This window comes from Diorhabda sublineata, chromosome 6 (assembly GCF_026230105.1).
Source record: "Diorhabda sublineata isolate icDioSubl1.1 chromosome 6, icDioSubl1.1, whole genome shotgun sequence".
Taxonomy (NCBI): domain Eukaryota; kingdom Metazoa; phylum Arthropoda; class Insecta; order Coleoptera; family Chrysomelidae; genus Diorhabda; species Diorhabda sublineata.
In genome coordinates this window covers 26,940,441-26,960,232 of record NC_079479.1, presented here as the reverse complement: position 1 = coordinate 26,960,232, position 19,792 = coordinate 26,940,441, and the positions used below count along the sequence as shown (strand labels likewise).

Genomic DNA, 19,792 nt, shown 5'->3' with positions numbered 1-19,792 from the left:
GAAACTGATCGAGTTAATCGAGTCGTAATCATATGATAGGATACCTTCCGACCAGTGGGTAGTTGTAATCACTTTACGGGTTATTTCATTTGTCTATGGTTTTTTGAACTTTATGAAACTTATTTATTCCCCTTAAATTGTTATTTACTATTGGTTACGGTTTTTACATTTTTGGCATTTCAACATAAAAATAATTTATTCATACGAAAAAAATATAGAAATCAAAAGTTTCTGTAGATCATCTATATTTGAAATTTACGCCGAAAATTGAACGTGACGTTCAGGAATTGTGATCAAAATCTCTGGATCTATTTGATCCAGGATCATAGTTTTCGAAAACCATAGAGATATTACAGGTAATATATATCTGGTAATATCTCTATGCCGAAAACTCCTAATAAGTTATTCTTAATTTTAGGTTAGGATACTTTTAAAAACCATAGAGTTCAAAATAAGTATATTTTATTTCATGCTTTTGTTGTATTTAGTACCAGATAAATCGAAACAAGGTTATTAGTCAGACTCACAACGTTTACAAATATTGAGTTAGTTTCAATAAACTAAAGGTAAACATTTTGAACTTGTTAAGTCTTACTTCGTTAAGTTGCTTCTGCATAACACGGTTTTTGATTATTTTTATAGAAAAACTAGAATATGTTCTTGAATTTATAAATGGCTTTGGATTATATAGTATATTTTTATTGCTTCGATATTCACAACCAAAAATAGAAAATAATATATAGGTACAAATCATGATGGGATGTTGTTCTTAAATAAAAAATGAGAATTAGGGTTATTAAGTAATGAAAATGTAGATGCCATTTATAATATAAAACAAGTGATCGAAAAGTTATTAGCACAATATTGGAATCCATATACTAATCATCGACTGTAAATGAGCATTCGACAGTCTGAAAAGTAGGACATTTATAAAGAACATGGGAAAACTGAAAGTTGATATGATTGGTGAAAATGACTGTTTAATTCTAGGGGAAGGGTAATGACAAAATAATTGCTAGGGTAAGGCAAGGTGATGAACTTTCGTGGTATTGTTAACCATGACAGTCGATGACATAGTAAGGGCATGTAATATTGATGGAAGTAATATTAATAAATCAAAGTAAATTGATAGGTAGATAGTTTATTGAACCCAGTTTAGTAAATACATTGTTTTCATGTATCAAGATCAGGTTTTTAGTTCCTCTAAAAAAAATGGACGCTTTGTAAATGATTCTTATTTTTGTTTTCTCTAAGACACAAATTTTGTTTACCAATGAGCAGTTACCCTACAATATAATATCATATTTCATATTGCTGTGGAAAATTGAATATTGTACAGTTTTAAATAAATCAGTAGAAATACAAGATCTTATCTGTCTACTTTAAAATGATTACAAGCTCTTCAGTAGTACATTCTTGACTCTCAGTCACAAGTACACATATTTTTTCTTCAATTATATGCATAGCTTCTTAATTTAAGGCGGCGATTGTTAAGCTCCCTCAATATCTCCCCTTTTCTTATTTTCTGGGTTGCTTATAAGTTTCATTACAAAATCTACTATTTTTTTCTTCTTTCTATACATTTTTGAAATTCTATTTCCAAAAGATTTATCCTTTTCTGGTACCTAGGTACCTAACCCTAATCAACTGGGAGAAAGCTCATATGGGATTACCGTAACTTCGATTGTCTTACTTTTCATAGAATACTTGGGGCACCACCGACTGGTTTAACCTGCCTCTAGACGACTTTGATATTACATCTTAATCTTAACGGATGTTAGTAGATGGCAGTGCTAACGCCATTCGGTCAAGTTTCTTCCATGGGATGATATGTCTTTCGTAAGATGGGCTCACTATAATACCATTGACTTGATTCACGTGTTAATTTGCACGATTTGTCGCCACCTGGACGTGCCCCCCGTGTGCAATATAGGCTTACAAGGGACCTGGTTATGTATCAAAGCATGTGATATACGAGAATCTAGAAATACCTTATATTAAAGACGTACAGGTACATTTATAAAAATTTAAGAAAATATTCAAATTATTTTATAATAATATTTAAAATGACCATATTAAATTTGCAGTATCACTCTCTCGTATTAATAGTAGACTACAAACATTCTCGACAGATTAAAAAGTCATTATTTGAAATTTTTTTTCTAGTGAGGATAAGACTAATGTTGTCCAACAAAAGAAATATTTCTCATACATTAATACCAAATTATGGTCTAAAGTTGAAATTAGACCATGTTTACCCGGAAAAAAGGAATCAACATTATATTCCAAGTTTTAGGGTTATTTGGAGTATGATACCATTGATTCTAAGGCAAGTTTTCTTTTTTATTTTAACTAAATATGCACATAATTCTTAACACAATATTTACTATTAAGGAACTGCATGGAATCTAAAACAAAACATTTATTGTTTTGAAACAAGCATAGATAGGAAAAATAATGTAAGAAAAAACACTACATTTGAAAATTTTAATGAAGTTAAATATAATCACCAAAATAACTTAGAACATTGAGGAACAATAATTTTGTGAATCGAAAGATTCAGATGGAAAGTGTACATGGAAACTCTTATGATAATTTTAGATGAAACTATTTTAACAACATATAGTCCTTCAACATTCAAAGCTAACACAACTAATGAAGAAGAACAAAAAGAAAAATTTTTTATGTCAAAAAATTGTCAACAATTTGTACTGTCTATAATTATAAAACAAACACACAAATAACTAAACAGATAAAAAAATTCAGTATTAACATTAAACCAGTATGTAGTATGCTTGAAACTAAATATAAGTGTAAGAATACAAGTTGTTACAGCACTTTCCAATAAACACACGCCTTCATTCTTGGACAGTTTAGGAAGACATTTATGCAAAAAAAATCGAGCCTCTAAAGCAAGCTTGATACAGTAAAATACAACTTTTATCGAGTTTAAATGATAAAGATCAAAAAACGAAGTAATTCGAGTAAAAAAAGTTGAATGTTTTAATATAGTGTAATTATCTTTTTTTGCATTTTTAGATATATTTTGTTTTATATAAAATCAAAATGGAAAGGGCAAAGACTATTTATCGATAGTTTTTCACCCAGGACACCAGAACAAATTTATGGTATGGTATAGATTTATTTGGTATGACAGGGTTTTCACTTAAAATAATGACTTTACCACCATCACAATTTGAAAACTATGATTTTTATACTAATTTCACTTTGCCTAATTAAAAAAATAATTAGTCCAAAAGTTGTTGAACAAGGTTTGCTGTAGATTTGATTATTCCTTTGAGGTTCATTTTACACTACAGACTTTCATCATAGATATATTTGAATATTGTAGCAAAAGTTGATAAAATTTTCAAGATATTAGAAACCTTAAATAAAATTTCAGTTTTCATATTACATAAAAAATTTTCAATGTACAGTGTTGTTTATGTTTACTTTTCCTATAACTGGAAAGCTATTAATCTCATACTTTTATCTGAGATAAGTAAATTCTTTGATTTTTCTGGAAAAGTGTAATTTATTTGTAAATTCCTTGGAAAATGGTTATTGGTGAATGTTTAATACTACAAAACGTACAAAATTTACTGAATATGCCTCTATACAGGTGTACATTTTTAGTACATTTCTAAATTAAACATTAATATAATAAATTTGTAAGATTAATATGACTTTTTATGTATTTAAAAGGTGTGCCTATCGGTGGAATTGGTAGCGGTACAATAGGAAGGGGATTCAAAGGAGAATTTTGTCGATTTCAACTACGTCCAGGTATATATGAATGGAATACAGTTGATGCCAACCAATTTATCATTACAATAAAGAATGAAGAAAATGTTACTACATTCCAGAGTTTGCTATCAACCTATAGGTAACAATCTTTCATTAAGCTAACACTGGTAAATACTCTTTTTGTCATAGGAACTTTGTGATCATTTTTTTTATGTTGATGTACCCTTTATAACAATATAAAGCGTATATCGCTCATTCCAAGCCATAAGTGAACCCTGATGAGATTCTTTCATAACGTTGCACATGAAGCTCGGCCTGATAAAAAAAAATTGTGAAAGCTATTCCTTAAGATGACAACAAAAGAAAGGAGCTTTGAAATAAAACTGAATTATCAAGAAAAACTCGCCCAGAAATGTTTTATTCTTAAAGGAGATTATATTGATGAATAAAATCGATTTTTGGCAAAAAAATGTTTTTCTAAGTCAGTTACATGACTTATTGAGTGATGATTTATGTACAAATTTACTTTCACATCTGAATAGTAAATTTTATATTTATTGTAGGAAATCCAGTCTCTCTAGTTGGGAAAGTCAGTTGGATGCCAGTAAATGTACATATACCGGTTTATACCCAAGAGCATGGACAGAGTATGATTTATCTAAATATGGTATAAAACTTACTTGCAGACAAATTAGTCCTGTAATACCCCATGACTATAAAGTACGTATTTTCACCTTAGAGAGAGAATTAAATATTGAATAGTGTCAATTTAGACAAGTCATTAAAATACAGTGTGAATTTATTTCATTACTGTTCAGTTAATAATTTGACTATTTGATACTATGTATATGAGAACGATGAGAGAGATCTAAATAGAGATAAAAAAACTCTGTTATGGCGATAGGATTGCTCGCAATATCTCAAAAATTTGAAAAATTTTACCACTGCTTGGCTTTTATTTTTGATTCCTGTTATTTCACCTTTATATGTCTTGTTTTCTTAATTTATTTTCGTTTTGTGTCATTATTTCGTCTTTCTCTTACAATATTTCTCATTTTGTCATCAATCGATTCTCTTTATGTTTCTCTAATTGTTTTATTACATTTCTTCTTGCTTCTTTGTATTTTTGTTGGCCTCTATGCTGTTTATTTTCTTCCAATTCCATTTATTTTTACATACTGATTGCATTTGTCATTATACCACTCTCTTATTTGTCCTTTTTTCATTTTCATAATATTTCTTATTGCTTTCAGTATACATTTTTTAATATGTGTAAGAATTTACAAGATATTAATATAAATTGCTAGTCACGTAAAAAGTTGTAGTAACTGCCTCTTTTAAAATAAATTATTTTATATTGTTTGTATTTAATTGTTTTAGAATAGCGCATTACCTTGTGCCGTGTTTGTATGGAATATTGAAAATATTTCTGCTGATTACAAAACGGTGACCATCGCCTTTACATTCAAAAATGGAACCGGAAGCAAAAATGATACAAATGGTAATACTTCATTTCTAGAATTGGTGTTATATTCCAGAATATAACTTTGTATATACTTTCTTCAAAAGACTTTGAAGTACTTAATTGAGAACCTTGTTTTGTTAAATAAATCTACTGAACAGTGTTGATTATGGTATCCTTATTTCTTATCGCGTTTCAAACTCAATTCAAGTTGACTACAAATAAGGGAGACTGGATATTCGTAAACCCTAAACATATTGAAGAATTGAAAATTTAAAAAATAATCACTTTTATGTGCTGTGACAAGCCTTTATAAATAATTATTCTTCAACAGACTTTGAACTAATCGTTCTTTTTATTTGTGATAGAATGCAAAGTGTATATACCTATTAAAGGGTTACTAATTTCAAAAAAAACATTAACCCTTTGTAGCTTAAGATGATAAAATTTTAAATTATTTTGAAATATGACAGGTTCAAAGAAATATCAAAAATTAAAAAATACTTTTAGGGATCGTAACATTACTGTAACTAGTTGAAAACAACGTCCATGACCATACAGTGGAATAAATTATTATTAAATAAATTACTTTTGTACTGTCTGACGCACCTTTCGATAACCAAGATATATTCTTCAGAGATAGAAAGTGAAATGAAACTTACTATTTCAAACTACCTATATACATATACTAAATTATCCTGACAATCAATCGCTCCCGCGTGAATTAATTCCACCGGGTATATCACTTCGGCGAGAAATTGCATTCAACAATTTATTGTTGAATACATTTTCCAACAATTTTATTTTATTTGTATTTATTTCATGATTATGTCAGACAGAATCGACAATATCAGATTTTTTTTACCGTCCATGCTTCAAATTAGCTTAGTACTCTTTATCCCAGAAATCAACATACTTCTTAGTTTGCCCAATATACTGTCATCATGAATTCAATTGGTTTTTTTAAATAAAAAACCCTTATTTGAAAGACCTTGGAATTAGACATATTTATAAAATATCTTAATGTTATATTTCCAGTTTTTAAATTATTTGCTTTTTCTCTTATATTTTTTGTAAATTGTAGGTGCTTGTAGTTCGAAAGCCTTCTCTTATGAAAATTCCGAAGGAGTTGTTCTATATCATAAAATCGACAATATGCCGTGTGCTTATGCACTTGCCGCAAAAACTCGAGATGATTTGTCAGTTACGAAGTGCTTGTATTTCAATCCAAAATCAAATGGTTTTGACGTATGGAAGCAACTCAAAGATAATGGCGAATTTGATAAAACCAACACTTCAGTTACTGGTTAGTATTTTTTCCTTAGAGATAACTAGGGAGACTAATATGCATATAGAAACCCAAAATATGCACAACAAGGTTGAAAATATACAAAAAATGCAATTTATTGATTTACTTTGATATGAACGTTTCTTTTTTTCACTTAGGTAGTAAATTAAACATAAATATGCATTTATTACACAAAGCAAATTATCTTCTTTCTTTTTCAACTGGCGCTACGATTCTTTAACAACCAGCGCCTTCTCAACAATCTACTGCCAATCCTTTGTCCATGTGTACATGTGTTGTTTTACTAAACTTGAACTTGTGAAGTTACCATACATCTGTGTACCTACCAAAAGGTACACATTCGAGGTATCGAAATGTTACTGTAATATGGATCTTAAGCTTGGTCATGCAACACTAAACTAAATTTTCTTGGTAGTTTTTTTTATTTATGCAGTAAATTAAGGATAATTATAAATTACTGGTAAACCAATAGAAATTTCCTGTATGGGCCTTTTTGTCATACAAATGTGGAAACCTGACACTATCTATCAGCGTTCTATCGTTCAAAGAACATTGCTGACTTTCAGACATTGCTTTTTCTTATTTTGTTGCTATCAATTTTAAAAATAAAACACAAAGGCGGAAATCGGTGCAATAATGCAAATAATAGTTTCACAAACAAAGAACAAATATGATGTAAACAAAAAAATACCACTAATACTCACTAACCTGAAGTATTCTGTGCTCATAACCTCACAAAATTCAGAAATTAAACTAAAAAGGTAAAAGTTGGCGAACTCTTCAAATTTATTCTTAAGTTTCAGCATGAACTACAAGTAGTTTCAGTATCTTTCAACTACTAATTTAATGTTAATTCTTAATTTTGGCTGCATGCTTTAGATAATTATTATTAAGAGAAAAAACAGACTTAGAAAATTTTCATTCATTTTATCTTTATTTCATTACTCAAATATTTATTTGTGCATTGACAGAAAATGTTTACGGTGAAATGGCATGTGGAATAGCGGCCAAAATACGTATTGGTCCTAGAGAATGTCAAGAAGTTGAAATGAGCCTTGTTTGGGATATACCTACAATTAATTTCCCATTAAGACAAAAAATCTACTCGAAGTTTTATACAAAGTATTTTGGAAAAGAAAATGCCATATTGAAAATAATATCTTACTCATTTAATAATTATTCTTCATGGGAAGAAGCCATTTATAATTGGCAGGAACCGGTATTAGAAGACAGGTATGGAACAATTATATGTTTATCAAATAGTAGTCTAGTCAATAAGTGCTTTTTAGGTCAAAACTTTTTCGCGGCTTCTAAAAATATTGATCAGGTGTCATTCGGTTCGTAATTACAAAAGTTATAAGCAATTAATTAAAAAAATAGAGGGTTTGGTTTTTTGCTTGCATCATATATTCATACAGATAATACCTTGTACATTATTTAATAAATTTTATTAAATATAAAATTTGTTCAAAGATTATAGTATGAAAACTTTTTTTTTTAATTTTTAGCAAATTGCCCGATTGGTATAAAGGAGCTTTGTTTAATGAAACTTACTTTATTAGTGATGGAGGAACTTTGTGGCTTTTGGTGGATGACGAAGAAGCAAAAATGTATTCTAAAAATGACCCTAGGTATGTAGAAGTCATGATTTAAAATAATTTATAGAAATACTACAACACTCATAATTACACTATTTCCCGAATGTTTCGATAACCTAGTTATCTTCTTCAGAGACAAAAGGTAAAATGGTCTTTGTCTCAGTTTAATTGTAGAGGTATTGGTGTACAGGTACTAGCACTGTGATGTGTGAATGTTATTTGAATATTTAAAATGTCACCAGAGGGTCTCTTTGGATTATTTTTATTAGGGAAGTAGGATCAATTTCGTGAGTGTGGTTCATTTATGATATAGGAAATCTTTTTCTATGCAGGGCTGAGATTGTGGTGATTATTAAAAAAAGGTTTCCTTTGGTGTGGTATCGCTTCATTTGCCCCCGCTCATCTGGCTGAACTTTTGCGGTACCGAGCCTTTAATGAATTATTTGCTCAATATGAGTTTTCCTACAGTACTGACGTTCTCATCGGTTCTAGGGCGCCGCGCATGTAGCCTTTCCTGAAAGCGGAACACCATTCATACTCATGAGACTTGGAGAAGCACTCATTCCCGAAATTTTGCGGTTTTTATATTATCTTTCATCAAAAAACAAATCATGATCTGTTACCCAACTGACACAGGAACATCCTTCTCACGCATGGTTATAAGTACACTGAAAAGCGAGGTTACGCGATCCAGGCTATTCTCTAGGTTTCGTAATAGACCATTCTAACATCCAGTGCAGCTACTTGTATAACACTAAATTTTTTTGCGTAAAATTCCGGTTTATATTTGAACCGTCTTCGTATGTGATTATGTATAAAACAAACACATTTTGAAAATTTTTATATTATTTGACATATTCTTTCATTTTAGAATCACATATGGTCGTTTTGCGTATTTGGAAGGACAAGAATATATTATGTACAATTCGTACGACGTTCACTTTTATGCTTCTCATGCCCTACACAAAAATTGGCCCTTTTTACAAAAATGCTTACAATATGATTTGAAAGATTTCATTTCTCTTGAAATAAAACAATACAGCGATGAATTATACAACGGACATAAGATCGAAAGGAAATATCGAAATTCCGTACCTCACGATGCTGGAAATCCTGGTAATATTTCGATTTCAATATATATCTACTCATAAACTTAAGCTTGTAGCTTTCACATTTGTAATAACTTATTTTGTAACCACTGAACATAACCTAAAGATCCAAAATTTAAATCTAAATGGAAATTTTTCGTCTTGTCTCCAATCTTAGGGCTTGTTGTAGTTGTTTCCAAGGAACTAAACGTATCAACCTCTATAACAGTTCATTATGCCATTTTTGAGTCGCATCTCCAATATCCTGATCCCCAAACTACAAAAGAGAGCTTTTAGATATTTATTCAGACAAAAACGTAGCACTCACTGCTAGAAATTCTTCATCGAATTTAAAATATTGGCTATTCCTTCCTTATTCATATTTGTCTAATCCGTAAACAAGCTTCTCATATTTTAGAAAATTCATTACACAGCTTTCCACTATAGAAAGTGGAGCACGATCTTATCTACCTACTCCACGTTCAGAATTAGTTAAAGGCTCAATACTGTGCAATGCGAAAAAATGTACAATCATTTGCTTATTTAAAATCTATAATATTTTGTAAGAATTTGAAGGCATATTTATTAAGAGTATTTTCTACGTTGTGAGCATCAGTATTTTGGAACAGTCTCCGTGAAAGTAAGAATAACGTTGGCACTTTTGCGTACATTCCATAAAGATTGTGGTGAAAGAAATCAATGCACTTTGGTACGCTATTGTCTTTTCATGCTGTTTTTTATGAGCTATAGAATTATTCCCAATTTTTCAATTTCTACTTTCAGGAATGCTCGTTGAACCTGAAGTCTCTTTCAATTAAAAGTATTTTTCGTGGCGTCGCTCTACTAATTCAATTTAAATATAATTTTTGCTTCAACGGGCAAACATTTGTACCATTTTGTAAATATTTTAAAAGGCATCACTATCGAATTTTATAATATACACTGTTTCAGGGCTAGAAATGAAATGATAAAGACAAAAGCATTGGGACCACTTTCTTAAATCATGAAAAATTCTATATTACCTAGTAGTATATATTGGGACTTTTTTATTTTTGATCTTGATTGTTTATTTTTTTAGTAAAAGTATGAAGCTTAGTGACACTTTTTATTACGGCATTTTCTGTGTATACAATATAACAGTATGACTACATTTTAGGTGAAGAACCATTCAAACTCATCAATGCTTATCCTGTTCACGACGTGAGTAAATGGAGAGATCTTAATTCAAAATTCATTTTGCAAACGTTTCGTGATGCTTATTCTTCATACGAAACACCCGATATGGATTACCTAAATGATATGTATGATTCTTGTTATTCAATTATACAAATATGGATTGAAAATGATATTGATGAAGATGGTTTAATTGAAAATGGTGGCATTCCAGACCAGACGTATGATTCGTGGAATATGACTGGAGTAAGGTAAACGCTCTATTTTTTCAAAACCAAATAAGCGCGAGTCTTTCTAAATCTCATTTGCATTATATATATTCAATCCAACCTTCGCTGATTATTCTCCATGCGGTCCTGTCGTTAGTATTTTCTTTCTTTTTCTAATATTTCATGTACTTAATTTTAAATAATGTTTATTAGTTTTATTTGTTATTTTCTCTATTTATTTTTATAATTGTTTCTATTTATATCTTCACTATTATTTTTACTATTTTTTTATCCATTTGTATAATTCTATGTTTATTGTTTTTATTCTGGTTATTATAATTCTTTAATTGACCAATGTTTTCACCTCCTCAAAAGTTATATATCTTGTGTACTATCCTCTTTATATATCTTTATTTGAAACAAGCTTTTCTCCCCTCCATTCTCCCTCTTTTTATGTGATATTTTTTGTGAAATAAAAAATTATTGGAACGAAATAAAATTACTGATAAACTAATTTTTAGTGCTTATTGTGGAGGTTTATGGTTAGCTGCTTTACAAGCAATGATGACAATGGCGGATCAACTAGGAAAGGGTAACCATAAAAAGGTTTTTGAAAATATTTTAAACAAGGCGAAACCAGCTTATCAACGAAAATTATGGAACGGTAGTTATTATAACTTTGATTGCTCCAAAGAGCAGTACAAATCTATAATGGCCGACCAATTATGTGGTCATTGGTATTTAAGGTGTGCGGGAATGAAAGATTATGAAGTAAATATATTCATTATTAGATTAGAACTATATTATATAACTAATTGAGCCCCTGTTATTATTAAACTCATCATCATATAAAATCCTAAACGTCTGTGTACCCAAATGTGTAGGGCTGAGTCCCTTATATTTTTCTTTTCATGAATAAACTTCTATTCTTTTTTGACATAGTTATTGCTTGGTACTATGTGGTCCCTCATTTTCCCAGTATTTCTGCTATCTCTTTACTCCATTTTTTCTTAGGTCTATCTCTTTTCAGTTTGTTATTTGATTATGCTTACATTTAACTGGTGTCTTATTTATTTGTCATTCTGACCAAACCATTTAAGCTTGTTGTTTTCTATAATCTAAATTTATTCAATGCTTAATTCTTCCTTTCGTCAGTACCCAGCTTTCACTTCCATATGTCAATATTGGCCAGTATACTGTCTTATATATCGTCATTTTGATTTTATTTTCCTACTGATATTTTTGCCATGAATAACCCTAGAAATGCACTATATTGTTTCAATGTACTAAACTTTCTTTAATTTATTTCCACGTCGTCTATTCCTTCTCTATATATTTTCATGCAAAAGTATCTGATCATTTTGACCTATGTTCAACAGTTTATTCTCCTATCTATACTACTGTTGACCTGCCAATATTCTTCTTCAGATTTATTATACCCAACAACAAAGGAACCACTACTTCTCCATGTCTTAATCCATCTTTTATTATGAAGCTTTGAGATTCTAAGCTGTTTTTCCTGACGTAACTCTTGTTATTGGCAAAAAAACTCTTGATTGGATTTTAGGTACATTTCACTGTTTTCGGGCTATACCCAACTGTAGTTTGTTTTACTTCGGCAAAAGCTTTTTGTGTATGTAACCTCGAGCGTTAATTGGTATACCACTGATATTAATATAACTTGATAATAAATTAATGATATAATTTATTTTAGGTGTTTCCTAAGGAAAATGTGGAAATTACCTTAAACAGTATTTTCAAAAATAATGTTCAATTGTTTTGTAATGGGACCATGGGTGCTGTGAATGGTACTGTAGATGGTAATGTCGATAACTGTACCGTTCAAAGTGTAGAAGTTTGGACGGGAGTAACTTACGCTCTTGCTTCGACAATGATTTCAGAGGTGAATTTTAGTATATAAAATTTTTAGTCAGTGTTGATGACCATAGTTTACAACCATGTTGTATTTCAAACAATTCAAGGACTGAACTGATTTATAATATAATTGAAGGGAAACTGTTTTTCTCAATATTCCTATCAATAGTTACTTCAATTATGAAAAATATTCTAAAAAATCGAAAATAGGAAACAAAAATTATTATCAACCAAAACATGTGTGTTTTGTATATAAAAAGCAATAACCCCTTAATAGTAGCTGGTAGTTTGACAAAAAAAAATTGAATACAAATGTTTTATATCAAAACTTACTTACTTGTTAAAAGGACAGAAGACCAGATGATCAACCAAAGTCTTACCACTCGATCAGCCTGACATCCCATTTCTTAAAAAGTGTGGACACAAGAAGCAGGGCTCTTACTGGAAGGCCATTTTACACAAAACAGTTCTCTTATCAGAAAGGATCACTATAGATAAGGGTTTACTATAAACAGTAAATTGCTCTAGCAGACCTTTTTGTTCAGGGGGCGTTTTTCAGAGCACCTCACTTGAATCCATCAAGAGCAGATTCTGCAAGTTGACAATGTAAACAGTAGATTGTCTACACTGCGAATGTACTGTCAATTTCAGCAAAAGGCTTACGTACCTCGTAGGACTAGTGCTAACACCTTAGGAAGTGGGACAAATAACCTCCAGAAAAATAGTTTGTATTGTGTATTTTGATAAAACAATGATATTCAGAGTCACTCATGCTACAATTTTTATATTTTTGAAAATTATGAAAACTTGGGACTGAATATAACAAAATGAAAATATTATAACTAGATAAATTTCAAGCTCCAAAGAAATAAAACAATCATTACTTACTTCATCCTGAAGCCTTTCTACCTTTTCAGGCATAAGCCATGCTGGAGTTGTCATTACGTGGGCTTCCCCCCTGGAAACGGTAGTTTCCATTCTTTCCTATCCTATGCCTTTTGTTTTATTTCCTGCAATCTAATTTCTCTGTCAAAAACAATCATCAATATGGACTAATAAATGATGAACTATGTATATTTTTATTAAATATGTGATTTTTGTTTCATATTATACTAATTTTTTAGGGTATGATAGAAGAAGGTTTTCAAACAGCTGGAGGGATGTATAACTCTATGGTATATAAATTAGGATTAGCCTTCGACACTCCAGAAGCTCTCTATGCTGAAAAATACATGAGAGCAGTTGCTTACATGAGACCTCTAAGTATTTGGTCCATGCAAATAGCTTGGGAAAATTCCAACAAATCATTAAATGACAAATAATTGGAGTTATGTTAATATTTATCTTAGTATTAACTTTATATTATATAAAACTTAAAACTGCTAGTCAATCTCTGTATAATTCTAAAAACTTTTTATTTGTATTTTGATAACCTCATTTCCTCAAGTGCGGTTATCAAATTATTTATCAAAATAAAAATAGTGGCATGAATTGGTTGAAATTCAAATTATTAATTATATTATTTTGATATCTACTTCATGTCATTTCTTTACTTAAAGCTGGCATGGAAGTATCGAAAAACATTATATGAAATACGCAAGAATAAATATTGACAAGTGAAGAATCTCTTTAGTTAAGGAATAAAAGAAAATAAAAGGCAAATACACTCTCAAAAAAATGAAGACACATACTAAAAAAAATTACTTTGATACTACTAAATCCGAAAATATTCCACAGTGAGAAGCTATACCATCTCACTGGTTTCCTTACTATTACTTCAAGAAGTACCTGATGGAAATATGGCTAGTCCATGGGTTGGCAACGATTGGAGGCAATTTACTTTTATACAAAGTTGCATCCAAAATGAATTGTGGGGCCCAATATTTAGAAAAATCTTACTTTCTTTGCAATCTCTTAACCTAAAAATACCAAATTTGGTACACTGAATGAGACTTACGGGCATTAAGTAATGGTAAGTAGAAGGCGATCGAATCATTCTGGAGGATTAGTTAGGGGTGAACCAACATGAAAATTTGTTTTTTATGTCAGTTGATTAAATAATAGTTTATTTTCATACTCTGGATAAATTGGTTCTAAAACTTTTTCTACAACTTTATCATTTTCAAGGAAAATTCGAATAACCAAAGACATATTTTCAACAATATTATTCAAAAAGCAGGTTTTTGTGAAGGAAATTATAGAGATGCATGGAAGAATATCGGAGGAAGTTTCCCAATCTATTCTTTGAGTCATTGGTATGCAATCTAATATCAAATTTGTGTTGTTTAATAATAATTGAGCTAAAAGTTTGTTTATGGTACTTCTGGCATCAATAATCACTCCCAGGCATTGGATGAATGGTTGAGATGTTATCGCCTGCTCCCCGACTTGCACTTCCATCGTCTCCACTTATTGTCTACTGGTAATCAGCACAGCCTCTGTTCGGTGCTCCGCTAGTTTCCGACCGACTCTCTTCATTCACTTAGAGATCTTTTTGATAACCATTACTTATATTCAAGTTGATCTCTTCTAGCTGCTTCGCTACGAGGTTCGCCTCCTCCGTTAGTATAAGATTGAGTAGCACATCATACATGATGTTCCACAAGAGAGGATCTAGGACCGAGCTATAAATTACCCCTCCAATGACTTAGTACCTCTTGGGACCGTTCTCTGTATCGTATTTAAGTATTATGTCTGTGAAGTAGCTTACTACCATCTTCTGTAGGTATCTTGGAGTTTTTATGTCAAGCTTTATGGTCGAAACGTTCATCTTGAGCGATGTGGGCTTACAATAGAGTGATTAGGTGTAGTTTGGAATAAATAATTCCACGGAATAGTCCACAATTAATAACAATACTTATCCATATATGAATGCATATGCAACTTGGGGGGGGGCAAGTGTTTGCCAATAGTAACGTTTTGTATGCATAGAGATATTACTGTAATATCTCTATGTTTGTATGACGCCAATGATAGCTGAAAACAACGAATCGTGGAACGATACAGAGAGTGATGCAATTATAGTGGAACGTACCCATTTAATGTAAGTGAATAGCGTATTTCTGACAGATGACAGTATTAGTTGACACTGGCATTTAATTGTTGACGGTGATGACTAAAGGAAAAATTTTCATCGAGTCATAAAAATAGACGTCTTTTAATTATCATTAGGTTTTTTAATTGTGAAGGTGAACAAAAACAACTAGTGTAATTGTAAACTTTCAATGTGATAGTTTCTGATGCATCGTATTTTGGTAATAGTGAAAAAATAATATTCTAAACAATGGAAGAAATAATGGAAATAGATTCTTATTCATGCGAAACATTGAATAAAAATTCTAAATATCAGAAAGAAAATGTTTATAATAAATTATTACCTTACGCTGAGGAACTGGAAGGAGAGTCCGCAAAATTATTTGAGGATATTAAGAGCAATCTTGTGAAATCTCTACTGGCTAGAGAAATGAGACCTGGCTGTGCCTTATGGACATCTAGGTTGATGAAGTAAGATTATTTTCAAAATTGAAATTTTTTAAAAATTAGCAATATTTTGTGTTTTCTTATTGTCTTGTCATGACAATTGTGATAGTTGACATATGTTTGATAAATAAGTTTCAAAGTTGCTTATTCATAATTATGAGCATGACATTCAAAACCCTTTATTTATAATGACTTTTTGGAAATACTATTCATAATTTGAATGAAAAAATGTTTAATTCATTCTAAAGCATATTTATTGACAATAAGATGATTCCCTTTTACTTTCAAAGTATTTTATCTATCCCCTTCAAATATGTTTATTTTTAGGTATATAAAAATTTATGGATTGAAATTCTCAAAAGAAAATCATATTACTTTAATCAAGTTATTCTATGAATTAGTTATCATTCCAGACCTAGAACCTACTAGAATTAATAAATGGGCAAATACTTTGATCCAATTATTGAAGTAAGTATCATGAATAATTTCTGGCAATATAAACTACTGGTCAAAACTTTTTTCCACCCTATAGTTTACTTGATACACAAGAAACAAAAACAATATTGTAATAACAAAAAATGACAGTCTGTATTAGTAACATATTTAAATTTTTGATTCATCAATGTAACTCCTTTTCACTATTATTATTTTGGTGCACAATTTTGGCATTCTCTTTAACAATTTCAACAAGTACCGCCGTCTATTTGATTCCATTTGTTGGTGAGGATACTCCAAAGATGTGTAGTGGAAGTAGAACACCACTTTCTGTTTTTCTTATCCCCTATCCAATTTTTCATACTGGGTGATACATTCTTTCCAATCAGACACTGGAAAGAACATACTACATTTTCCTTTGATATTTTTTATTGCCTTCTTTTTTCAAAATCCCTTCAATTTTTTATCAGGTCTCCAGTGCCCTTCCTCCAAACGTTCAGAAACCATCACCTAGGCTCCACGGTGTTTTGCAGCTGAGATTACACATGGAGCTAACATCTGTTCTTTATTTGACCTGAACCCAAAGACTCTTTTAAGCTCTTAAACCCTCTACAATCTCTCAATTTTCTTTTGATGTTTTGAAAGAGGTTTCTTCACTGCCACCCTTCTAAAAAGGCCAGCTTTCCTCAATCTCTATAGAAGAAATCAAAGGCAGATCCCTAGATTCATCAATATAAGCTACTATCTCTAGGTTTGTGAGTAGTTGATCACATGATGATTACAATACATTTATATTCAGAGGTTGTGATTCTTCGAGGCTGTCCTGAATGTTTTCTATCTCCAAAGCTCCTGTAGATACATATTTGGTCATGTTTTAGTCTAAAGAATGTCGAGGTATTGCAGATATGTGGCAATGGTAAAATAATATTTTTATATTAACTACTAGTCAAAAATTTTTATCTACCTCATAGTCCATTAATTAAATTTCAAAATAATAGCTAATTGTTTTGTATTCTTCAACTGTGAATTATCTCTTCCATATTTATAATAGTAGTAGTCACAGTTACACCTGTGACATTCAAGAATGTGCTGTCATTTATACTTCTTGGACCAAGATATCTTTAATATATTTTTTGTTGTGTATCACACAGACTATAAGGGGGCAAAAACTTTTAACCAGTAGTGTATACACTAGTATTTTGTTATAATCAATAAAAAAATATATGAAAATACAATTTTCCATGTTATTCTTGTATATAGTAGTATATCACTCATAGAATTTGAGATTATTGGCATAATAAAGCTATTTTATGTTAAAATATTTGTAAAATCCGAATTTGTTCGTTTTCTCTGAAAATAGTGTAATAATATGCTTTTAGAAAGAAATACTTGCTTACTAGAGACGATTTGCAATTAGATTGGAGACCTTTATATGACTTGTGTATAAAGATAACTGAAAAGAGTAAAACTGGAATAGGAATGTATAGATATGCTTCTAACTTTGAGATGACAATTTTTCATCTTATAAGATTATGTAAGGTGTAAGTATTGTTCAACTTTGTGGTATTATTTTTAAAAACAAATTTCAAATAACTGTTCACCGTTTCAGATATTTTCCGGCTTCGGCCACTCAAGATATTTTGGATGAATTCAGACCAAGATTATGTGTTTTTAATCAAAGTGAAATGACTACCACAATTAGATATCTAGAGTTATTTCTGCCAAATAGTATGAAGTTGGAAGAAGCAGATATTAGTTACAAATTGTGGTTTGAAGAGTTAATGAATATCTGGGATACATGCCAGGATGATAGCTCATGGGAAAATGTAATGAAATCTCCATCAATTGATATAAATCAATATTGATGAATTATTATTTTTAGAGTATGATGTGGATAATGACAGGCCTCGCAAGATTTCAAGTAGGTCGTGTGGACTGGCAACCTTACATCCCAAATATGTTTGTTAGGTTTCAAAGAACCTTTCAATTACCTGTAGCCTTCAAACAAAGACATATGGGTAGATCACATAAAATTGACATTTCTGCAATTGCTATGTGGATAGTGTGTGTTTTAAATGGGGACAAGAATGTAGCTTTTTTTCATTTTGAGAAGTTCATGCAAAGCTTAGAATCTTATTTTTACCCTGCCAATACTGGAAGGTACATGTTTACTTTTATATTTCAGCTAAAATGAATCAATCCAATAATATACCAAATTTTTTTAGGTGGACTTCAAAATTGAGAGAATTATTAAGAATGTTGTCGTTTTATTTTATACAAAGGGTTCATTGTGAAAGATATAAAACAAATTCTTGGGAATTCCAAGTACCTGATCATTTTAAACTTACTGAAGAAGATGTAGATAGATTTGTAAATATAATGAAACCATGTATAGAACAGGCCCTGTATAATAGGTATGTGAAAAATTTGTCATTTTAACTCAAGTCTTCCTTGTTTAAGACGTTCTAGTGGGCTACAATTCATTATTTGTTTTGGTATTCTATACTCACTAATCCACTGCACCATCCATTTCTAGGGATGATAGTTTTTATTCAGTTCTTGACGTCAATTGCCAAGTTTCACACGGATATATAACAACGCTCTTGAAAATTGTGTTAAATATAATAATTTTATTGGCCCATAGTATGGAGCTAAGTGTTCCAATTATTTATTTTACTTTTATTATTGGTTCTTCTATTTCTGGTCCAGCTCTGCACTTCTTGTGATTTTTGTTGCCAAATACATAGCCAAGTAGTATTTGCTGTTTAGGTTGAGCTACTTAACAACTCTAATGTTGATTGTCAACCTTATCCATATTTTTAGTGGTCACCCAATGTTGGATGTTATTTTGTACCTCCTTATCTATATCTGCTTATTAAAAGTACTAATTATTTTATTTTAATTTATAGAGCGGGATTACATGATACCAGTATAACACTTCAATATCTTTCATGTCTAAGACCAAATATTATCATTCCAATGACTTTGGAAAAATTGTACTCATCAATGAATAGTTTAACAGAACCTCATAAGTTAACTTCTTCTATGATAGCAGTGATTGCATGCGGAAGGTAAGAATAATTTATCATTTTGTACTAATGAAGTGACCAAAAAAGTAAAAAAAAAAAATTAATTTTAATTTGATTTTACTGTATTTGATTTAGTAGCCTTTAAATACCTGTAAAATTACCTTGACTTACTCAATGAATGATGAACTGAGTGGCGAACTCAGATCAACAATGAATCAGTCCAAGTCACCTTTACCATGGGCCATAGCGTTTGCTCTGCAGTAACTATAAACGACGTTCAAATTCTAGTCGCTACTGAAATATCTAGGCCTCCATCTTGACCAGAAACTTACTTAAAAAATCATTTAAAATCTAAAGGAAGCTCAAGAAAACTCATTCATGTACTAA

General features: G+C 30.6%; 2 protein-coding genes and 1 long non-coding RNA gene across 4 annotated transcripts in view; 2 read left to right on the top strand and 1 right to left on the bottom strand.

Moving 5' to 3' along the window:
• Positions 1–91: 91 nt before the first annotated feature.
• On the top strand, positions 92–14,799 carry LOC130444825 (non-lysosomal glucosylceramidase). Of its 2 annotated transcripts, XM_056780091.1 has the most exons (15): positions 92–356; positions 419–566; positions 2,167–2,329; positions 3,040–3,128; positions 3,706–3,886; positions 4,311–4,467; positions 5,128–5,248; positions 6,294–6,515; positions 7,490–7,751; positions 8,027–8,149; positions 8,988–9,232; positions 10,361–10,628; positions 11,108–11,357; positions 12,301–12,489; positions 13,586–14,799. In XM_056780091.1, the coding sequence occupies exons 3-15, from the start codon at positions 2,181–2,183 to the stop codon at positions 13,781–13,783; spliced, it is 2,454 nt and encodes an 817-aa protein (XP_056636069.1). In that variant the 5' UTR covers positions 92–356; positions 419–566; positions 2,167–2,180; the 3' UTR covers positions 13,784–14,799. The 2 variants fall into 2 exon arrangements, with proteins under 2 accessions (XP_056636069.1, XP_056636068.1); XM_056780090.1 differs by lacking the exon at positions 92–356 and having other exon boundaries at positions 414–566.
• LOC130444826 (uncharacterized) lies at positions 10,821–16,008 on the bottom strand. The gene is made up of 2 exons (XR_008910000.1): positions 15,839–16,008; positions 10,821–13,478 (listed from the first exon to the last, which is right to left on the bottom strand). It is a non-coding gene; the product is annotated as an uncharacterized LOC130444826 (long non-coding RNA).
• The window catches only part of LOC130444823 (proteasome activator complex subunit 4-like), a 23,641-nt gene continuing 19,377 nt past the window's right edge, over positions 15,529–19,792 (top strand). The window contains exons 1-7 of the mRNA XM_056780089.1: positions 15,529–15,965; positions 16,269–16,409; positions 17,756–17,917; positions 17,986–18,202; positions 18,259–18,536; positions 18,602–18,790; positions 19,286–19,447. Coding sequence (XP_056636067.1) covers positions 15,745–15,965; positions 16,269–16,409; positions 17,756–17,917; positions 17,986–18,202; positions 18,259–18,536; positions 18,602–18,790; positions 19,286–19,447 — 1,370 coding nt within the window. The 5' untranslated portion in view covers positions 15,529–15,744. The remainder of the gene's footprint in view (positions 15,966–16,268; positions 16,410–17,755; positions 17,918–17,985; positions 18,203–18,258; positions 18,537–18,601; positions 18,791–19,285; positions 19,448–19,792) is intronic.